General features: G+C 37.5%; 1 protein-coding gene across 1 annotated transcript; it reads left to right on the top strand.

Annotated features, from left to right (window-relative positions):
- The first annotated feature begins 259 nt into the window (after window positions 1–259).
- LOC148862117 (polyadenylate-binding protein-interacting protein 9-like) lies at window positions 260–20155 on the top strand. Its single transcript, XM_088985758.1, has 10 exons — window positions 260–957; window positions 1304–1414; window positions 1555–1599; window positions 10897–10969; window positions 11101–11213; window positions 11355–11414; window positions 12084–12131; window positions 12214–12282; window positions 19732–19793; window positions 19893–20155. The coding sequence occupies exons 1-10, from the start codon at window positions 670–672 to the stop codon at window positions 19948–19950; spliced, it is 927 nt and encodes a 308-aa protein (XP_088841884.1). The 5' UTR covers window positions 260–669; the 3' UTR covers window positions 19951–20155.
- Window positions 20156–20446: the final 291 nt, after the last annotated feature.

Genomic DNA, 20446 nt, shown 5'->3' with positions numbered 1-20446 from the left:
TGGCCAATTCATCGATGATGGATCCACTTGCTGTAGAACGATGGGTCGTCCAGACCAGAGTAGGTTTAGGGGTGGCCCACTGGTCCGTCGAGACCCGAGAGATCTCAGAGAAGTAACAACAAAAATCATAATCCCAACAGATCCTTTCCAGTAGTTACACGTGACATTTCCCTTGTTACGAAAGTAACAACCACCACTGCGTACGTTAGCTTCCGTTCGCTTTCCTTGCTAATTTAATTCGCCACGCTCGTAGACTTTTAACTCTTGTTTCAGAGAGAGAGGACAAAGCCAAAGCCATAGCCATAGCCAAAACCAGAACCAAAGCTAAAGCCATTTGTTGCGAAGAAGAAGAACAGTAAACCAGTTGTCTTTGTAGAATTAAAATCTCGAAGAAAAACCCAAATTCCATTTTTCTTTCCTTTTTTTTCCTTTCATTTCTTTGACTCTCCCTGATGAAAGTCAATTTATAGATTGCAGACGAGAAAGGAATAAAGAAGAAGATATCCACATATCCATTTCCTTTCCATTTCAGTTCTCCTAGAAAATCCAAAAAACCTAATTTTGCGTGTAGAGATAGAGAAGTTAGGTAGAGAGATATAGCATATAGGGAGATTTGGGTTTCGTTTAGTTTGTTTATTTTTTTTTTCATTTATTTTTGGTTTGATTACCATGGCTGCTGTTGCGGAGAATGCGATTGGTTCGGATGATCAGTTCATCCATCATCGCGCTTCCTCGACTGCTGCTGCTGCTGCTGCTCCGGCGTCTGATCCCAAGTCTGAGTTTCAACGAGACGTTCGGCAGCTCGTTGATTTGCTCTCGAAATTGAACCCGTCGGCGAAAGAATTCTTCCCGTCTTCTTACTCGCCCGATCGTCTGTCACATTCTCAATCGCCGCCCAATAATTTATCTGGGGTGATTAAGGATTTTAGTGATGATGGGAATTCTAATTACCGGAGGGTACTTTCAGCTTTGGTCTTTGAGTTAACCTGCTTTTTTTTTTTCATGTTAATTTTTTGTTTAGTTTTATTTTTTTTGGGGTAGGGTGGGGATTAAATTTATGTAAAGAAGATTTCTTTTTGGTTAATTTCTAGTTTTGCTTTGAAAAATCATGATAATATGTTGTAGTGTTGAAATTATGGAGTTTTTGGGTTTTAACCATTTCTATTTTTTAACCTTTTTAGAGTATTCGACTAGTCCATTCAGTTTATTTTGTTTTCTATCCTTATATTCATTGATGTTGAACTCGATTTCTGAAGAAGGTGGATTGCTTTTCTGATTTTTTTTTTGGGTCTGGATTTGCCAGAAAAAGAACAACTACAGTCAGGGTAAGAGGAGGTTGAATGGGAGGACGCTTAGAGCTCAGAGAGAAGATAGCATTAGGCGAACTGTATATGTTTCTGATATTGATCAGCACGTAAGTAAATATTTAGTAGAAATTTTAATCTCTCTTCTTTTAATTGAGCCTTAAATTCCTTTACTTCTTTTACTTCGTTTCCTTTCTAATTTTTTATATATTGCTTGCATCAATGGGATTTCTTTAATCTGGTACATTAGGTCACCGAAGAACGACTTGCGGCATTGTTTACTACTTGTGGACAGGTAAATTTGTTGCTTATTGAATGGAGACCTAATTATATGAATCGCTTAAAGCATGGTTTATTACTTGCTGACTGATTTTTTTTTTCTCCTAAAATGATAAATTCTGTTCTAGGCTGAATGTTTGTATTTGATTCACATGTTCGGGTTGCTTTGTTACCCAAAAGAACGCCAACTGTGAGTGCAAAATTTTCCACTTATGTTGCTTTGCTGCGGGGTTTGCCATTTGAGAATGTGCTTATTCTGCTGTAGGATTTCTGGGATGAGATTCATAGTAATTGTTTGTCTTTTGTTCATCTGATATTTCTTGCCCCTGCAATGCATTGATTTTATATTTCATTAATATAACCTCCTTAGTGCGTCTAGCACATTGATAAAGGAAACATTTATGGTGATTTATATGTCTTAAATTATAATGGTGTAGAAGGAATATTTCTGAAAAACTGTTAGAAGGTGTTGGGGAGATTTTGTTTGGTCCTCTCCTATTAAACATTGCATCATAATGGATTAACTGATCAGATTTCTTTTCGGGTTCTGTAATGGCTTGGTGAACATCAGTTCCCTGTATTTTCTGGCTTCCATTTTCCTCCTTTGGAATGGAAGCTTAACTTGTTTAAGGATTATTTCAGAATACTTGTCCATTTGGATTTCTTGCTTATCTTTATTCATTAGGAATCATGGGGGTATAAGTATATATACATTTGGGTCTAGTGGAATCAGACTCCAGCAAGGATGAGAACCCCATTGTTCTTTAAGGTCTTGGAGTTTCTATGAATACCTTGAGTTGATGCAGTTAGTAACACCTTCTGCTGTAATACTTCTCTTGGCCTTGGTTATACATTGTAGTGAAGTCGTGGCCTTGGTTGCCTTGGATAGTATACTAACAGTTGACCACTTAAAAAATAGAGGATTCTGCCGAGCAAACATCTGTGTTATGTGCTGCTCGGGGGAAGAGTCTGCTTGACATCTATTCTTCTCTTGTAAGACAGTAAACATCATTTGGAAATTCTATTCATCCCTCTTTGGGCAAGGAGTGTGTCAGCCAATTTCAACAGCAGAAATTTTCTCTTCTTGGCCAAGACTTGGGGGAAGCAGGAAAGCAAGGATAGTTTGGAGCTGCATTCTCTTTGCCGTATGCTGGACTCTGTGGAATGAAAGAAATAAAAGGACTTTTGAAGATAAATAAAAAAAATTCTAACTCTGGTGGCTCTAGTGGGCAATCTAGTAGCAGATTAGGTCTGGGTGCTTCCAGAATTTGATCAAGTTAGTAGATCAAATTTGGGGGAGAATTTCGGAATGTACTTGAAATTCAGTCATTGTAACTTGTGTCAGTTTTGTATCAGTACATGCTGTTTAGGTCAGAGCTGTTTTGTTTTGCAAGATAGGTGTCACCTTGTCACCTACTGGGCTGTATCTTTTATTTTTTTTTATTTAATAAAATTTTCATTCTACTTGTCAAAAAAAAGTCTGGTAGGGAATTAATAGATCAGTTGAATAGCCAATTCTTGTTTTGTTTTGTATATCTGTTGATGATGTTATTTGGTTCCCTTTAGGATTTGCTTTTGATTTCACTGATATTGCCTATTATAATGTCAGTTCCTTTTTATGGCATAAGATCTAATCTGATGTTCTTTGATTTAATATTATCTTGATGGGGGATCTGTAGAAACCACCTTACTACTCCTTGAAAAGTTGATGAATGCCGCATTTTATTCTTGCCAAATCAATTTTCAATTTCAGAGTTATTCATATTGCTGGAATTCAGAATTTATTGGTAAAGGTTTTAAGCAGCAATGACCAGATTTTTGCATGCACCCACAGACTTAAATCCTAAAGCCCTGTTGGATGACTTGATAATTTGACCATCTAAGATGGTTATTTTATTTTATTTTTAAAGAATAGGATTGATTTGAGGGTTTAAACAGTTTAGCATTCACCTGGGCTGTGAAGGGGATAAGATAATAGTTTTATGCTCTAGGCTTCCAGATATTGGATCTACTTTCTGGTTTACAATTTTATTACATAACCCGGTCACTTGGAATAGAAAGGACTAATTTGTTATTATGAGATCCAATGTGGAGCAGGGCCATTAATTCGTGTTATGTATAAGAAAATTGGCAAGGACATTGAGGCTGTTTCTCCTGTATTCTTAGTAATATTCAAACCAAATAAGTGCATAGGACCATCAATTATTATTTTTTAATGTTAAAAATGAAAAGTTAAGGTGACTTGTCAATTTATTAAAGGGAATATCTATCCTATGGAAAATTTACAGGAATACCTGCGATTACTTGCCAGTGTTTAATTTAATTTACGCTTAATATCATTTGCGGTATAATTTCCTATTTTCTTTGTGATGAATTTCAGTCATTGGGAATTCTATTTGTTAATTCCATTTTAGGGAGATATTCCAAGGGAAGAGGATCGATTGAAGCCATTCTCTGAACCCACCTTTCTACTCATCTTGTTGATTCATTCTTTAGCTTAGTCTTTTCTATAACTTATGAAAATGAACTGCAGTTTGGTTCTTGGACTGAATTTGTAGAGAGTGACTACTTTGTGCAAAAAAGGGCCAAAGTAGGTCCATATCTAGTCTACCCCTGCCAAGACCTCAGATAGCTGGGACCGGAATTGGGTGATGGCTGAGTTGTAGGATAAAGCAGAAGAGAAAGAATAGGAATTGGAATAATGAGCTTAAGAGAGGTTATCCATCCCTAATTGCATGATACTGCAGCAGAAGGTGGTGTGGATTTTATAAGAACATAGGTTCTAAAGCAGCCAAACCTCGAACACTTAATGTAGAATTTTTTATCTATTAATATAATATCATATTATCATTGTGGTGCTAGGACTTGTTACAAACATGAAACTGCCACAAATATTTTGTCTGCTGTCTTAAATGAGGTGGTGGTGAATCCCCACACCACCAATAGAGTTTGGATCTCAAATGCTGGAATAGAAAACTTATCTAGCTTGTGATTTCTATGATGTTTTGTTTAGAATTTCCTAGGAGATGTGGATAATATGGTGTCAGAGTCTGTGAAGGAGGAGGTTGGAGTTTTTTCTGGAACTTTTCATCAAACTGTTAAGGTAGACCAGCAAATGCATCCTAGGAAAGTGGTTGACAAAGAAGTAGACTGGGAAAAAATGAGCTGTTTTCATAGAAGGAGAGTACCATGCCAGGAAAGTCTTCATGGAAATAGAAAAGGGAATGAAAAGCCTTAAATCCATTTGTAGAATCCAGCAAGTAGTGTTTAATGGTTGGTAGGATGAATTTTTGTTTGGAGGAGGGTGGTGAGAGTACGATGTTTAGTAATCTGTATGTTTTATTCATCTTAATAGTAATGCTTTTAGAAAAAAGACCTTGGAGGGAGGGTCTTTCTTTGTTTTGGAGGTTGGTTAGGTTGTGCCAAGGAAACATGAATTGATTTTTGCTTCTTGGATTTGGTTTGGTTGCTTGTTTTCCAGGGGGATTAGGTAGATGGTTGGGAAGGCCTTGTTGGCTGTCTTTGCTTTATGTGTTGGTATCTTGATAGGGATGTGGAGTGGGGGGGTATTTGTTTGCAGGTCTTAGTGATGCCTCATCTCCTGAGAATCTATCTTTTTTCTGTTTTAGTGATTTTTCTTTTTATTTACTATGACAAACAGTAAAAACAAAGATATTGAAGTTTCAATGTATCATGTTGGCATAAGAGAGTAGGAGCAGTTGTGAGATTCCAAAGCGTGACAACCCATTGTTGCATGGGCTTTCCTGAATGGAAGTATGTTGGGCATGTTTCACTCCTTGCTTATTTGAGATGACCGCACATCTAAAATATGTTACAAACTCCATCTTTTTTATCAAACCTTCCTAGGCAGCCTATTATAAGCTTTTACATTTATCTGTAGAAGTTTCTTTAGGTAAAGAATAGTAAAAATTCAAAATTCATGATATACCCAACCACTTAATGATCATAACTAAACAACTTTTCTTTATTCTCCATGAGTCACTGTAATCTTTGTGTTTTTTTTTTTCACATTTTGACAAGTTATGCTCCTTTGCATTATGGTATTTTGACTCATGTTTCTATTCCTATACTGGGTGTGGCATGTTGGTGTCAGTTACTTGCAATTACAAATTACAATACCATTCTTTTATGTAGTTCTCAACTACCACAGAAAACTATCTGGTTTCATGATTCATCACCAAAATGAACAGCTAAAGATTATTAACTTTTATAAAAGTTATAATTTACCATAGGAAATGGCTTAGGATCTATTTAGCTGCAAATGTTAAAGTTAGTCAGAAGGGGCAGATTTGTCTTTCTCCTGTTATTTTTTCTCTCCTATGTATAACTTATTTAACTGGAGGCATAGTTGTAATTTGACCGTGTCAATGAATGAAAATTAATCCCGGGTTGACTGTTAAGAGAGTTCTCTTGTCTTGACTTCTCTTGGCTGTTCTCCCTTCTCTCTTTCTCTCCATCTTCCCTCGGCACATGGTATCAAAGCAATAAAAATTGACTGGTACTTCATGCCTCTACTTTTTTGTGCCCTAGACATAGAGAACATTCTCTCGTTGTAGAAAGCAAAAAAGGACACAAAAGAACTGATCACCCCTTAGGAAAAGAGGCTTTAATGCCTCAGGTTGTGGCTATTTGTGCGGTGATGGTTTTGTAATCTCCCTCTATTTGGCAGTTTGAAGAAGGGCAATTTCGTGAATGTCTTGACTGCAGTTGTGATTAGCCTCCAATATGGTGAATGTCTCGTGGTCTGTAGTATGTTGGTGGATTATTGGTAAGTGTGTGAAGCTCCCTTTGTATTTAAGCAGAAGTGTGGTGACGTTTTTTTGGTGTTTTTCTTGAGCTGTAACTAGTGCTACACTAGGTGTACAATACTTGTTTGATAAATTGAAGTAGTAAATCAGTAACTTACCTTTTACTCATGGCCTCATGAAGTGGTAGCTCTAAACCCGTTATAGTTGTATAATCAGACTTAATGAATTCACAGATAAATTATAGTAAAACTCAATGGTACCAACTATACACCATGGGCCAAGTCGGTTGAGGTGTCTCTCATTGGAAGAGGTAAGTTGAAGTACATTAAGGAGGGCCCATTGAAGAGTGGATTAGAAGGATATAATAAATGGGCACAAGAGAATACTCAAATCATGGTTTCCTTATCTTATGGAATGGCATGGAGAACCATATAAGTATGAATCTCATGTTCCTAGACACTACTAAGGAGATTGGGGTCATGCCAAGCAACTTTATTCTGGACAAAAGGAGGTTTCAGAGGTTGAGGAGTATGGGGAAGAGGTGGAGGTGTTGCAAGAGGTTTCAACCATGGGCCTAGGGGTGGCTATTGGTGTGGGGAGAGAAGTAGGAGGTGTAAGGGGTGGTGGTGGGTGTGGCTTAATATTGTGGAAAAGAGGGTCACACAGTTAATTTTTACTATGACCTGTATGGCCCTTCATCCTTTTGGGCTAGCCATGCTATGGTGGGAGATGATCTTGTTAGCTGTGGTATCACTGAGGATTTGTTTGTTTTAAGTGTTGGCAAGGATAAAGAGACAATCTCCATTACACTTGAGGAGTATGAGAGGCTTAGCCAATCTATCTCTTTTGGTACTACTACTACTCCACTTCTGAAATCAAGTACAACTTGTCTTGCTTTTAGTTCCAAACCCTCACCTTGGGTAATTAATTCTGGAGCCTCAAACGATATGATTGGATCCTTAGAGATGTTTATGTCTCTGTCTCCTCCCTCAACGTCTTGGATTGTCACTTTAGTTGATGGCTCTTCTTCCTCCATTATTGATACTGCTTATGTGTCTCTCAGTTCTAACCTTAATTTACATTCTGTTTTTATGTACCTATGTTTCCCTTTAGGTCTTATTTTGTGAGTAAACTTACTCAAGATCTTCATTGTTCCATAACCTTCAATCCTTCTTACTATGTGTTTCAAGATCTCAAGATGGGGAAGATGATTGGTGGTGGTTGTGAAGTAGGGGGACTGTACTATTTGGATGACCATGGTCAACAAAAGGCTCTCCATTCCTTTCTTACCCCACATTAGTGGCATTGTTGTCTTGGCCATCCTTCATTGTGTGTTTTGAAGTCATTGGTTCCCACCTTTAGAGTTTGTAACTTAGTTGGAGTGTGAGTCGTGTCAACTTAGTAAGCATCATAGAGTATCTTTTCTTCCTAGAGAAGACAAGAATGTTTCAATTCCTTTTGCTTTGGTTCATACTGATGTTTGGGTTCAAATATTTTGTAACATTTATTGATGATCATTCAAGAATGACATGGATTTACTTAATGAAGGAATGTTCATAACTGTTCTTTAACTTTCTATCTTTTTATCCTATGATAAGAAATCAATTTGGTGTATGCATCAAGGTGTTTCGTCCTGACAATGCTAAGTATTATTTTCATAGTCAATTTCAGTTTTTTTTCTTTTTTTTTTTAATTCTCACAGTATAATATATAGTCCTCCTATTTATACACCCCTTAGAAAAATGAAGTGGCAGAGCGATAGATTCGTCATGTGATTGAAACTTCTCGTGCTTTGTTGATCCGAATATTTGTTCCTAAAGCCTATTGGAGTGATGGAGTTCTCACCTCCTACTTCCTCATAAACCGTATGCCTTCCTTAGTTCTTAATGGTGAGTCTCATTTCTCTATATTGTTTACTTTTATTTCTCCTTCTTCCCTTCCTCCTTGGGTATTTGGTTATATGTGCTTTATTCATAAACTAGGTTCGAGCTATGACAAACTTGACTCTTAAGCTATTAGATGCATTTCCTTGGTTACTCTTGTACTCAGAAAGGATGCAAATGTCGTTATTCTATTCTTCTTAAGGCCTTTATTGCTCTGGATATTATCTTCTTTGAGCACTTACCATATTTCTCGGGTGTGAACCATTTCCTTCTATTCCTCTTCCTTTTGATTCTGGTGATGTATTTATTACCTTACCCACTATTGAGGAGTCTCTTCGGCCATCGGTTTACAAGGTGTACTTAAGACATGATTGACAATTAGAATTATCATTAGTAGTTGCTTAACTTGCTTTGACTCCAACATCTGACCCCTCCACCTATGTCTTCACCGTAGATAGATCCCACTCCATCCGACCTTGATCTCCTTATTGCTCTCTGTAAGGGTATGCGTGCTTGCACAAATCATCCTATTTTTTGCCATGTTTCCTTTGCTCACTTATCTCTTTCATTATTAATGGTTTGTTTCCCTTTTGTCCTTTGTGTTTTTTCCATGTTCTGTCTAGGAAGCCTCTCCTCTCGTGATTAGAAGACGGTGATGGATGAAGAATTTCATTCTCTTCAATCCAACCATACTTGGGATCTTATGTCCTTGTCCCCTGGGAAGTAGGTAGTTGGTTGTCAATGGGTCTATATAGTTAAACACCACCAAGATGCTAGCATTGAATGATTTAAAACCTGTTTTGTTGCTAAGGGATATACACAAACCTATGGGGTGGATTATTCAGACCTAACTGGTGGCTAAAATAGGCACTATATGGGTACTCATCTCTTTAGTTGGTCATTTTGATTGGTCCTTATTTCAGCTTGATATAAAAAATGCTTGCCTCCATAGTGACTTTCAAGAAGTGTTTATGGAGCAACCTCCTGGGTATGTTGCTTAGGGGTGAATTAGGTAAGCAGTCCCCATGGGCATGGTTTGGTAGATTCAATAGTGTGGTGCAAGATTTTGGTTTGAAACAGTGTAGTCCTGATTACTTCGTGCTTGACAGGGATACTTCTTTTGCGAATATCATGTTGCCTTTTTTATGTTGATTATATTGTTCGTATTGGTAGTGGTGCACATGGGATCAGTGAGATGAAGCAATTCCTACAACAACATTTTCAAACCAAAGACCTAGGGATCTTGAACTATTTTTTGGGTATTGAGGTTGCCTGGTCGAAGTGGGGAATCTCTCTTTCACAAAGAAAGTATGTTTTGGATGTACTATAGGAAACTAGGTTGTTGGGATCCAAGCCAATGGATACTTGGATCCCAATGTGAAGATGACTAGCAGTTAGGGGAGCTATTGGAAGATTCTACAAGGTACAAGAAATTAGTGGGCAAGCTGATCTACTCAGTGTTTTAAAAGGTGTGCGAGGCGTACGCCTGGAGGCACGCTTCTAGGCAAGGCACCCCCAAAACGCCCTGAGGCGTATGCCAAAGGTGCTGGTACCTCTGAGGCATACACCTCAGGTGCAAGAGGTGCTGGTCATACACCTCAGGTGCAAGAGGCGTATGCCTCATGTGCCTTTTGCACATTTCATCCTCCCTCTTCTTCCTCCTCCCCTTCCTCCTCACCCCCTACCTCTTAAGTAGGCTTACGCCTCTTACATTCTAATCTACACCTCACGCCTTGCGTCACACCTCCGCATTTTAAAACATTGGATCTACCTAACTATCAGTAGGCCTAACATCTCCTTTAGTGTTGGAGTGCTAAGCTAGTTTGTGCACAACCTTGCAACTATTCATTGGGATGGTGTTATGAGAGTGTTAAGGTATTCAAAGCATGCTCCAGCCCGAGGGTTGTTGTATAAGAAAGGGGGAGACTTGTCCCTAGAAAGGTATTTATATGCAGATGGGGCAGGGTCCTCAATGGACAAAAAATCTACTACAAGTTAGTATACCTTTTTGTGTGGAAACTTTATTACTTGGAAGAGCAAAAAGCAAAGTGTGGTTGCTAGGAATAGTGCTGAGGCTGAATACAGGGCAATGGCTCATGCTACCTGTGATCTGTTTTGGCTGAAACATTTCCTTCAGTAAGTAAACATTCTAGTTAGTCAGCCTATTAAACTGTTTTGTGACAGCCAAGTTGCTACACATATTGCCTCCAACTCAGTGTTTCATGAATTAATTAAACATATTGAAGTTGACTGCCACTTCGTGAGAAAGGAAGTGACAAGTGGGGATATTATAACACCTTACATTAAGTCAAAAGACCAAGTAGCAGATATCTTCACCAAAAGCTTAGGTCAATTAAGGATGGATATATTTGTAACAAGCTGGGGCTTTATGACATATATGCTCTCCTTTACTATGTCAGTTGGCTTCTCTTTCTTGAACTTTTAATTAAATTTTTTATAAAATTCCATATGGTATTATCATTGCTGAGACTATTTTTTATTTGTTTCTTTTTCTTGGATATATTTTTCTATTTAGAGGGGAATACTTAAGTTATAATAGAAAATGAAGAAATGAAATGGTTGCTTCGAGACCCATACACTATGTTACACTGGTGGATGATAAATCTAATGAGTGCAACTTTTGAAATGATTATTTTGCAGGTAGTTGATTGCCGTGTTTGTGGCGATCCCCATTCGGTTCTTCGCTTTGCATTTATAGAGTTTGCTGATGAGCGTAAGTTAGTTATCTAGGAAAATATTTTATCTTTCTTATTTGGTCTATAAATATTTTATCTTTCTTGTTTGGTCTATGCTGGGAACCTGCTTTCTGATTTTGCACATCCTAAATGTGGAATCTGTTGGCAGAAGGTGCAAGGGCAGCTCTGAACCTTGCTGGGACAATGCTAGGATACTATCCTGTCAGGGTTTTACCTTCAAAAACTGCTATCCTGCCTGTGAATCCTACATTCCTTCCCAGGGTACACCTTCAATAAATTTTTGATGTTTTTAGTTATTATCTTTCATGATGGTCAGGTTCTTTTTTATTCGACATAGTTAAACATATAGCTTTGGAGGTTCATTTTTTTATGGATTATTTTCGTGATTGTGATTGAATACAGTCAGAAGATGAACGGGAAATGTGTGCCCGGACAGTCTATTGTACAAATATTGACAAGAAGGTATTTTCCTACTTTTACATTTAAGTATGACTTTTGCTTTTAGGAATGGCAATGGGGCAGGGTGGGGCCGGGTTTTACATGTCCTGTCCCCAGCCCCAAAAACATATACCCCACCCCATACCCATCCTGTACCCCAGTTGGGCTGGAAATCCCAGTTGCATCCCCGTCCCCATGGGGAACGGGGATCCCCGAATTTGCCCCACCCCACCCCAATCATTGCTGGGCAGTATGGTTTCATTCACATTTAGGTTGGACTTGAACTTTTCTCTTGTCCAATTTGATTTTTTTTTGGTAAATTCTTCCAAAAGTTCAATATCTTTATGTTTTAATTTTTAAAGGGTATGCCAATGGTTTGATTTATCAGTTATCAAGTAGCTTTTGATATATATGTATATTGGGCCAAGGATCGGGGCAAGGTGGATAAATACTATCCCCGCCCCATCATTGGTCAGACTAATTTTGGGTTTGCCTAAAACCCATCCCGACCCCGGTCAATATTCAGAAAATCCACCTCGGCTGGGGCAGGGCAGGGCAGGCCTCGACGGTGGTGGGTCAGATTGCCATCCCTACTTCATTTCAAGTTGAAAATCTTTAATATGCAACTTTGTTTGGTCATTATGATCTTGTGCTTTTGCATACATTGATCACTTAACTGTATATGGGTCACAGGTTTCTCAAACTGATGTAAAGAACTTCTTTGAATCAATTTGTGGTGAGGTCAGCACAATGCCCTAAAACTGGTATTTTCTTGGTTAGCTGTAAAGAAAGCTTTCTTAAATGGTATATTTTTTATGTATAGGTTTCCCGCCTGAGGCTTTTGGGGGATAATGTTCATTCAACACGCATAGCATTTGTTGAGTTTACTGTGGTAAGCTTTTGCAGTCTGTGTTTCCACTGCTTATCATGGTTGGCAGATATTATTTTCATTTTATGTTAGGATGCTCAATGACTCCATGTCACTATATATGGTTGGTTGTGTTCATTAAATGTAAATAAAAGTAAACAAGGGAGATTTTGTATGCCTTAGTCACGCTTTTCGGTACAGGATTAGTCAATAAATCCTCCTTTTGCTTTGCACTTTAATGTTCCTATAACCATGGAAAATGATTAGGAGGGATAAACATTCTTTTTTATTGGAAATGGTAACTTTGATTAGAATATTCAGAACAGGATTAGCGTATTTTTTGGTGAATAACAGAATTTCGTTAGAATTATAAAATGATTAGGAGGGACAAACATTCTTTTTTTTTTGGATTGGAAATGACAACTTTCATTAACATGACAGTTAAATATAAGAATGTCAACCACTTAGAGCATGAGTGTTGACCCCATACAAATCTCAAATCTTACAATACAGCCCAAAACAAAATTTCCCTGAGGTCCCCTGCTTTGCCAAATTGTGAGCCACAGAATTGGCTGATCTCCTTAACCATTTGAAGATTACTCCCACATCCCTTGCTAGCTCGTTGGTGTGTTAGCTGGTTTGTTCCAGCATTGACGCGGAATCAAATCCCGCAACCAGAACTTTGGGAAAATAAGGGGGTCAGGGGGAAGTTATTAATGGTGCATAGCACCAAATGCCAAAAAAAAAAGTTGTCTAAGGGTCCATACACCCAAGCTTGTTGTCTGCAGCCATCCTATTAGAAGTTTAGGGTCTCCCTTCTACCTCAAGGTTTTGATATCCCCATTGCTTGGCCAATCTTCAGCCCTTAAGGAATCTCCCACACCTATTGGGCCGGAATAAGGTGCTTGCATCCTGCCCTCCCCATCCCTAAAAACTCTCCCAACTCCAGAGGGCCCCGGGGTGCCCAGTGGCTTCCATCGAAGTTCAATTTTACTCTTTGTTGTGCTGTAGGTGTCCAAAGGGCTTGAACCACACTTTGTGCAGCTGAAGAGTTTGCCACTATTGACCATCCGCTTAGGATACCCTCAGCTGAGAAATTTGTGGGCATATCAGTTGCTTTCAGCCAATGTATTACCCTAACAACTATTGGAGTCAATGATTTGCTCCTTACCATTGCTTTTTAACACTCCACAGAAGAATTTTGCTATTACAATTAAGCCCAAAACACTTGATTCCTTTCAACCCCTTGTTTTTCTAATGCATCAGCAAACCCATTTGCAGTTCTTTTAACCCAACTGAATTTCACATCCATATTTTTGTGTCAGCCACTGGAATCTCTTCTTTCATTGTTAAAAAAAACCGAAATCCTTTTTCTTCCCTTTGCAACCACTCCATTACCAGCTTTCAAAACCTTCTATAATCAGCTTCCATACATTCATGTCCTTTGCTTTTTGGAGTCCCTTCATGACAGCCATAACCTCACCCCATAATGACTCACTTGGTCGAATTGGGTCTGAAAAATAGGCTAACAATGCCTTCACTATCTCCAAACACCCTTCAAATACCGGAGAGACCCAGGTTACCTGCACTACTCCCATCAAAGTTTAGCTGGATGTAGTCAATCATTGGTGGAGACCAAATGGGGCTTGTATTGGTGACAGTCAGAACTGGCCACTTCCTTCCATTTTTCATAATATTACCTGTTGAGAATGCATTAGACAACTCCATAGACTTTACCCAATGTATCACTCTCATTGTGATTGTTTCTATGACAACCTCTCTAGTTCTTTCCTTGCCTGAAGACAGTCTTGCATTCTTCTCTTCCCAAATGGTCCAGCTCACTGTAGCCCTTTCACATCTCCATAACATTCATCCCCTTTTCTTTGGCCACCTCAAAAAAGTAGAAGCAAACAAATAAAAGTTACAAAGGGGCAAGAGATTAATAAGCGAAAGCAAGTTTCTCCATTGGCCTTACATATAACACACTAGTAAGGGGATAAACACCAATTATTTCTTTTCCTTTGGAGTAAATCATAGGTATTAATTCTTTCTAGAAAGACTTTGCAGCAAAAACCTCTAACTCTTGGATGGATGGGATTGATCCAAACCTCCTTTATCAGAAAAGGTAGCCCCAATCATGGTTTAAAATGTCGCAAAATGTCGAAAATGGTTGAGACCCATTGAAAGAAACTTTAAGATGAATGAGAAAAATACCTTATGTCAGTTCAGTTGACATTTCCCATATTTTGGACAAACGTCAACTAAGTCTTTCTAAACAAAAAAAAAAAAGTTGTTTCCTAATATTTTGAATGACATGTCAAAATATTTCTAAACACAGATGACACTGCTCTTGTTTCATATAAAAACAGAGCAAATGAAGAAAAATTAAGAAGACAAGCTCAAAATAAAGAAAGGAATCATGCATCAAGAGATGAGATTATGGAGGGGAAAAAAGAATAACGGTTTCCTGTTTCCTTACCTGGAAGCTTGAGGTGTGAAAATGCAAATTTAGGGTTCGAATCAGGCAGCTCTATTGTCATTAGAGCACTGAAACACTTTTTTTTTTTGGAGCAAAAACCAAGACACCATGCCCCCAAAAATTAAAGCTCCAAGCTCTCATCTCGATTCATCTCCATTCAGGTATGTAGTGCCCACCAACCCACTTCCATAATGAAAAATAAGGGAAGAAAAAAAAAAAAAAGAAAAAAGAATGAAAGAGGAGGAACAAAACGGAGATTTCTTTTTCTCCTTTGCTCAATCGATCAGATGCACTCCTCTTGTGCTTCAAGTTCCAGACTCCAGAGTCGAGTGTTTGAACAGAACCCTTTACGTTCAAAAACGAAAAGTGATTTTTTGTCTTAACACTTAAGTTATATATTGTAACTTAATAAAGGTATTGCTATGATACATTATGATCTATGAAAAACCCATAGACCATCACAACAAAAAACACTTAAAATGAATGTTTAATAGAATAATTGAATATGTTATAATACATGAGGGTCTATAGTAATATTCTAGACCTTCGCTGTAATGCCAATCAAACATTAATATATAATATATTACTATATTATATCAATGTACTACAAATAAATAAATATGTATTAAAAATATTAATGCATAATATATTTATATAAGTTGCTTGTATAAGTTCCTATAATATAAAATTAATATATGAAATAAAATATTCAAGAAAGGAATTAAAAACAAAAAAAGGAATAAATTAATTATTAGAATACAAAGATATGCATTTACATAAAATATTTCTTCACAAAAAAATATTAATATTTGAAATAAAATATTCATAAAAGGAATTAATTAAATAAAAACAAAAGAACAAACTAATTACCTATTAGAATAAAAAGATGTGCAAATATAAATTATTTCTGCATAATAATAAAAATATTAAATGTAGATATGATTATGAATATATGACTTAATTCTTATTATTGATTAAAATTTATAATAAATCAAAAGTAAACTTAAGCAAAGGTAGGATAACCTTCTAGAAAGGTGTATTAATGCTTCTTTTATCATTTTACAAAATATTATTGCATATTTCCACAAATTTCACAATATTTGCACAATGTCTATACTTTTTACAATATTTTTATTCAACATTTCTGACATTTCCGACATACGTCCTATATTTGGGTAACCAACATTTCCATTGACATCAACATTTTAAACCTTGGCTCTAGTGAATCAAAAGGTTGAGTAAGAGCCTTGAAAAAAGAAGCATAGGAATAGGCACTTGATAAAGAAAGGGTCCTATCAGGTTTGGAGGAATCCAAATAGACCCCGTCAAGGATATGAAGTCCAATATATCATTCAGTTCCAAATGTCTGACACCCCTTCAATCTCAGATCCCAATCAAAGTCAATTCTTGAATTTGGAGAATCCAAGAAAGAAGACACATTTATTTTTATATCTTTGTAAGACAAAAATAGAGGGGAATTTATCTTTCAAGGAGAGGTTACTCACCCAAACCTGTTCCCAAAATTTTATAGGATTGCTAGAACAAAGGCATGCTTGACAAATGGCAGGAAAGAGGGGAGGATAGCATGGATGGCATTCCAAGGGGAAGCTTTGGTAGCCATGGTCAATAATCCAACATCTCAACCATCAATTGCAAGCCCATGAATGCTGACCACTATCTTAGCTGCCCAATGCTTATCCCCAGGTAATCTCCAAAGCCACTTCCCCAGTAAAGCTACACTCCTCTTTTGTAAATTGCCTAATCCTAACCCACCAAACTTCTTGCTTCTACTTACCATTTCCCAATTCACCCTATGGTCCTTTTTATCCTCCCTGGTTCCTCATTTGTTTTTGATCAATAACAGGAAATTTCATTAAGGGAGAAATCTTAACTTATAGAGGAGGGGGGCTAAACTATTTTAACTCCCCAAAGAATCAACAAACACCCAAAAAAGAAGAAAAAACAGTTACATCTGAGCCCATAAAACATAAAACCCTATTCACCCCTTGCTTAGCTAACCCATCTGCGAAAGAATTTGCACTTCTCTTTACCCATGTGCATTTAACTTCAATGTCCTTGGTCAGCCACTTAAATTGTCTCTTTCTGCTGCTGTAGTTCCGGAGCCTAGAGTTGTATTCCTTTAACCATCTCACTACAGTCTCAGAGTCTCCTTCTATAACCAGCTTATTAATATTCAGGTCTGTAACTCTTTGTACCCCTTCCAAGGCTGCTAGTACCTTGGCCCTCAGAGAATCTCCCACTCCGGTTGGGCCAGAGAACATTGCTATTACATTCCCTTTTTCATTTCTTAGAACTCTCCTAGTACCAGAAGGCCCTGGGTTTCCCATACTATACCATCAAAATTCAGCTTAATATAACCCTAAGGTGGAGAATTCCAAGGGCTTAAGGTCTTCTTAGCTGAGACTTAAACTAGCAATTTCTTTCCATTTTCTTAGTAAATCATCCACTGAAAAATTTGTGAACAAGTCAAATGATTTCATCCAATGTATCACCCTTATGTGAATCACTTGTATTACAACTCCTAGACTTATCTCCTTATCCGAAAAGATCCTTGACTTTCTTTCTTCCCATATAGTCCAGCAAATAGCAGACCAAACACATCTCCGCACAACCTTTCATCTTTTTGTTGGCTAATTGACGGAAGAGGAAGTAAACAAGCTTTGCACATTCAGTGGTGGATTCCAACTGCACCCAAACAAAGAAGTAAACCATTCCCAAATAGATTTTTCAAATTGAAAGGATACTAGTAAGTAGTAAACAGACTCTCCATCAGCTTTACAAAGAACACAGCAGTGAGGAGATGAACATCTATTGGGTATCTTTCTTTGAAGCAAATCTCCTTTGTTGATTCTTTCTAGGAAAGCTTCCCAACAAAAGCTCCTAACCTTTAGTGGGATAGGTTGACACCAAACTTCTTTAATAGGTAATTACAATCCAAGAGGAACAGCCGGTTGAGTTAGGGTTTTAAAGAAGGAAGCACAAGTGAAGGACCCTGAAGGAAGTGTCCAAATTCTGCTGTCACTTACCGGTTCCTATAAAAATTCCCTCATCAACTTTTTCAGTTTTATGCTGACACTCACTGGCATCTTAAAAATATACATAAAGTACATGGGCAAATTGGCCAATGTGGTTCTTATCAATGTAATCCTTTTCCGTAAAGACAAATAACTTTTTCCCAAGAAACATCTTTAGCATATTCTAGAGCATTTTGCTTCTCCAAGTTCTTTATGAGATGCATTGAAGCATGCCCTTGGCCAGAATGATTATCTTCTTCTTGCTACTTTTGGTTAAAGAAAATGGTTTAATCCTCTATTTCAAATCTCTAAAGCTTATTTTGATTTTCAAAGCTCTATATGTGCAAAGATGCCTTGAACAGTATGATTGTTTTCTGCTTGCTACTTTTGGTTAAAGAAAATAGCTTATCCTTTTAATTCTCCTAGTTAGATTCATGTTCTGCTGTCAGCTTTGATTTTTCAAAACCAAAAATCAGCCATGTATTTTGGAAATCAAATAAAGATGGACGAAGTTGGATCTATTTTCAATGCAATAAGATAAGAATTAAGAGTACAAATTGGGTACATGGTTAAAGGAATTTATACAAGCATTCAAATTTTTACAAATGCTCAACCTGAGCTGCTCAAGTTGCAGCCCTAACAAGAGTATGGCCAGAAACTAGAAGAGAGACTTTTTCATGTCTTACACCATTATTGTTACTGATGAAAGCTATATTTTTTATACAACTTGAAGGGATGAGGGTTAGGGAAAATAGTTTTTTTCCCTCGCATCTCACATAATGGACTTTGTGCTTGTTGCCAAACTACTACTGTTACCTATTTTCCCCATCAGCAGTTCCCTCCTCATCCTTGTTCTCCTTTTAGGCAGTAGTCATTCGCCACTAATGGATTACCTGTTCCCGTAACAGGTACCCCTTAATGCCTTCTCCTTTTAGGATTTTGGTGGTGTGACCCTCTTTGGAAGATTTTTCCACACCAGCAAATTTCTTCTCTTCTTTGGGAAGTCGATTTTTGCAATCAATCTCCTAAAAAATTAATTTAAGGACGTATTGCCCATAAACATCTTGGTGGTTCCAAGATTACAAGGTTGAAGGGAAATTACAAGATTGATGGTTGGGGAATAGATGAAATGTAGAACTCATCCCCTTGGGGTGGGTGTGAGGGGACTCGTGTATAGTTGATTGGTAGAGATGAGGAAGGAATGAGTAGAGATAAGGGGATTTATGTAAAAATATAGAGATATAAAGAAGCAGAAAAGAACCAAAGGACGGGGTGAATCATACCTATTGTCACTCTTCCATGTCTCATTAAAGATTGCAGAAATGAGTGAGAAGATTTAAAGAGATTTCCTTTGGTTGTAGTTGGCAGGAGGAAAACAAAATTCATGCAGTAAGGTGGGACATATCTTTTATCCAGAGTTTATTTAAAGGTACGCCGTTTAGTAAGGTGGCTAAAATTATCTGACTATTGGGTGAAAACATTTTCTTATAGTGTTTTCAAAGATTCAAAACATTTTATGATTAGGGTTGTTAATCAAGATAGGTAAGGTTCCTGAGCTGTAACTTGGTTGTTTTTGGAGGAAAATAATCTGCTTGTTGTGTTGTAGTCTTCTATGCTGTATTAGTATGTTGGGCACTTTTCTATGCTGTTGATCTTTTTCTCTTCTGAAATCTTTTGCTTATCAAATGGCCTGAGTAACAAGGGTGAAAACAAGGTCGGATTAGCTGAATGTAATGGCTGTTTAGCAGCCTGTGGAACCAATGACAAGTTGACAACACCCCATGCCAGTCACTCTTTCTTGGAATTTATGTCCGGTGTGGAGCATTGTCATTGGTTCCACAGCTGGCTACACAGCTAATACGTTCAGCTAATCCGAATCCAGTAAAAGAATTGTTTTGTTTATATACTGGAAATTCTTTCCTTGTTCACCTGGACTAAATTTTCCTCTTCATGATACAGGCAGAAAGCGCTATTGTTGCACTAAATTGCAGTGGGTTGCTTTTGGGATCCCTCCCTATTAGGTATGGTGTCTGAGCAGCTAGCTATGATTTCTTTCAATCTGTGTTGGATACTTGGGTTGTCTATGCCACTGACTTTCTTGAGTGTGTTGGTTTATGTAGAGTTAGTCCTTCAAAAACACCAGTGAGGCCTCGAGTTCCTCGGGCAACAATGCACTAACAAATGACAAGGTGGGATCAAGATTTATGCGTAAATTGTTGCGTTCCCTGGAGAGAGAGAGAGAGAGAGAGAGAGGTATGTTGTGTTGAAGGGGTGGTGAAACTTCATTTTTTCAGTATATAACCATCTTTTCGTGGCAACATTTCCTGCATCCAAACCTTAAAGCTTTCAAGTTGTAACAGAGTTAGCTTGTTCTAGCTTTCAATGTTCATATTGTTTTTTCTTGTTTTTTTTTTTTTTTTTTTTTTTTTTTCACGTCTCTAATTGACTTTTGGAGTGCTTGATTCAGTTAATAGAAGAGGCAATGTTTGCAAGAGAACAATCTTGCTATCATATATAGGTCTTTAATTGGGTCTGATTTGGATTGGAACCAACCACTCCCAACTTCGATCCAATCATCTAAAACCTCTACCAGTCTGAATTCAATCTAAAAACCAATTGGATCTACGGGGTGTGGGTTAAATTCTAAATCCTATTGCTTTTTTTTTTTTTTTTT

The sequence above is a fragment of the Nelumbo lutea genome, chromosome 4, assembly GCF_056320005.1.
Source record: "Nelumbo lutea isolate HS-2025 chromosome 4, American lotus-T2T, whole genome shotgun sequence".
NCBI classification, from domain to species: Eukaryota; Viridiplantae; Streptophyta; class Magnoliopsida; order Proteales; family Nelumbonaceae; genus Nelumbo; species Nelumbo lutea.
This window is presented reverse-complemented; position numbering and strand designations above follow the sequence as displayed.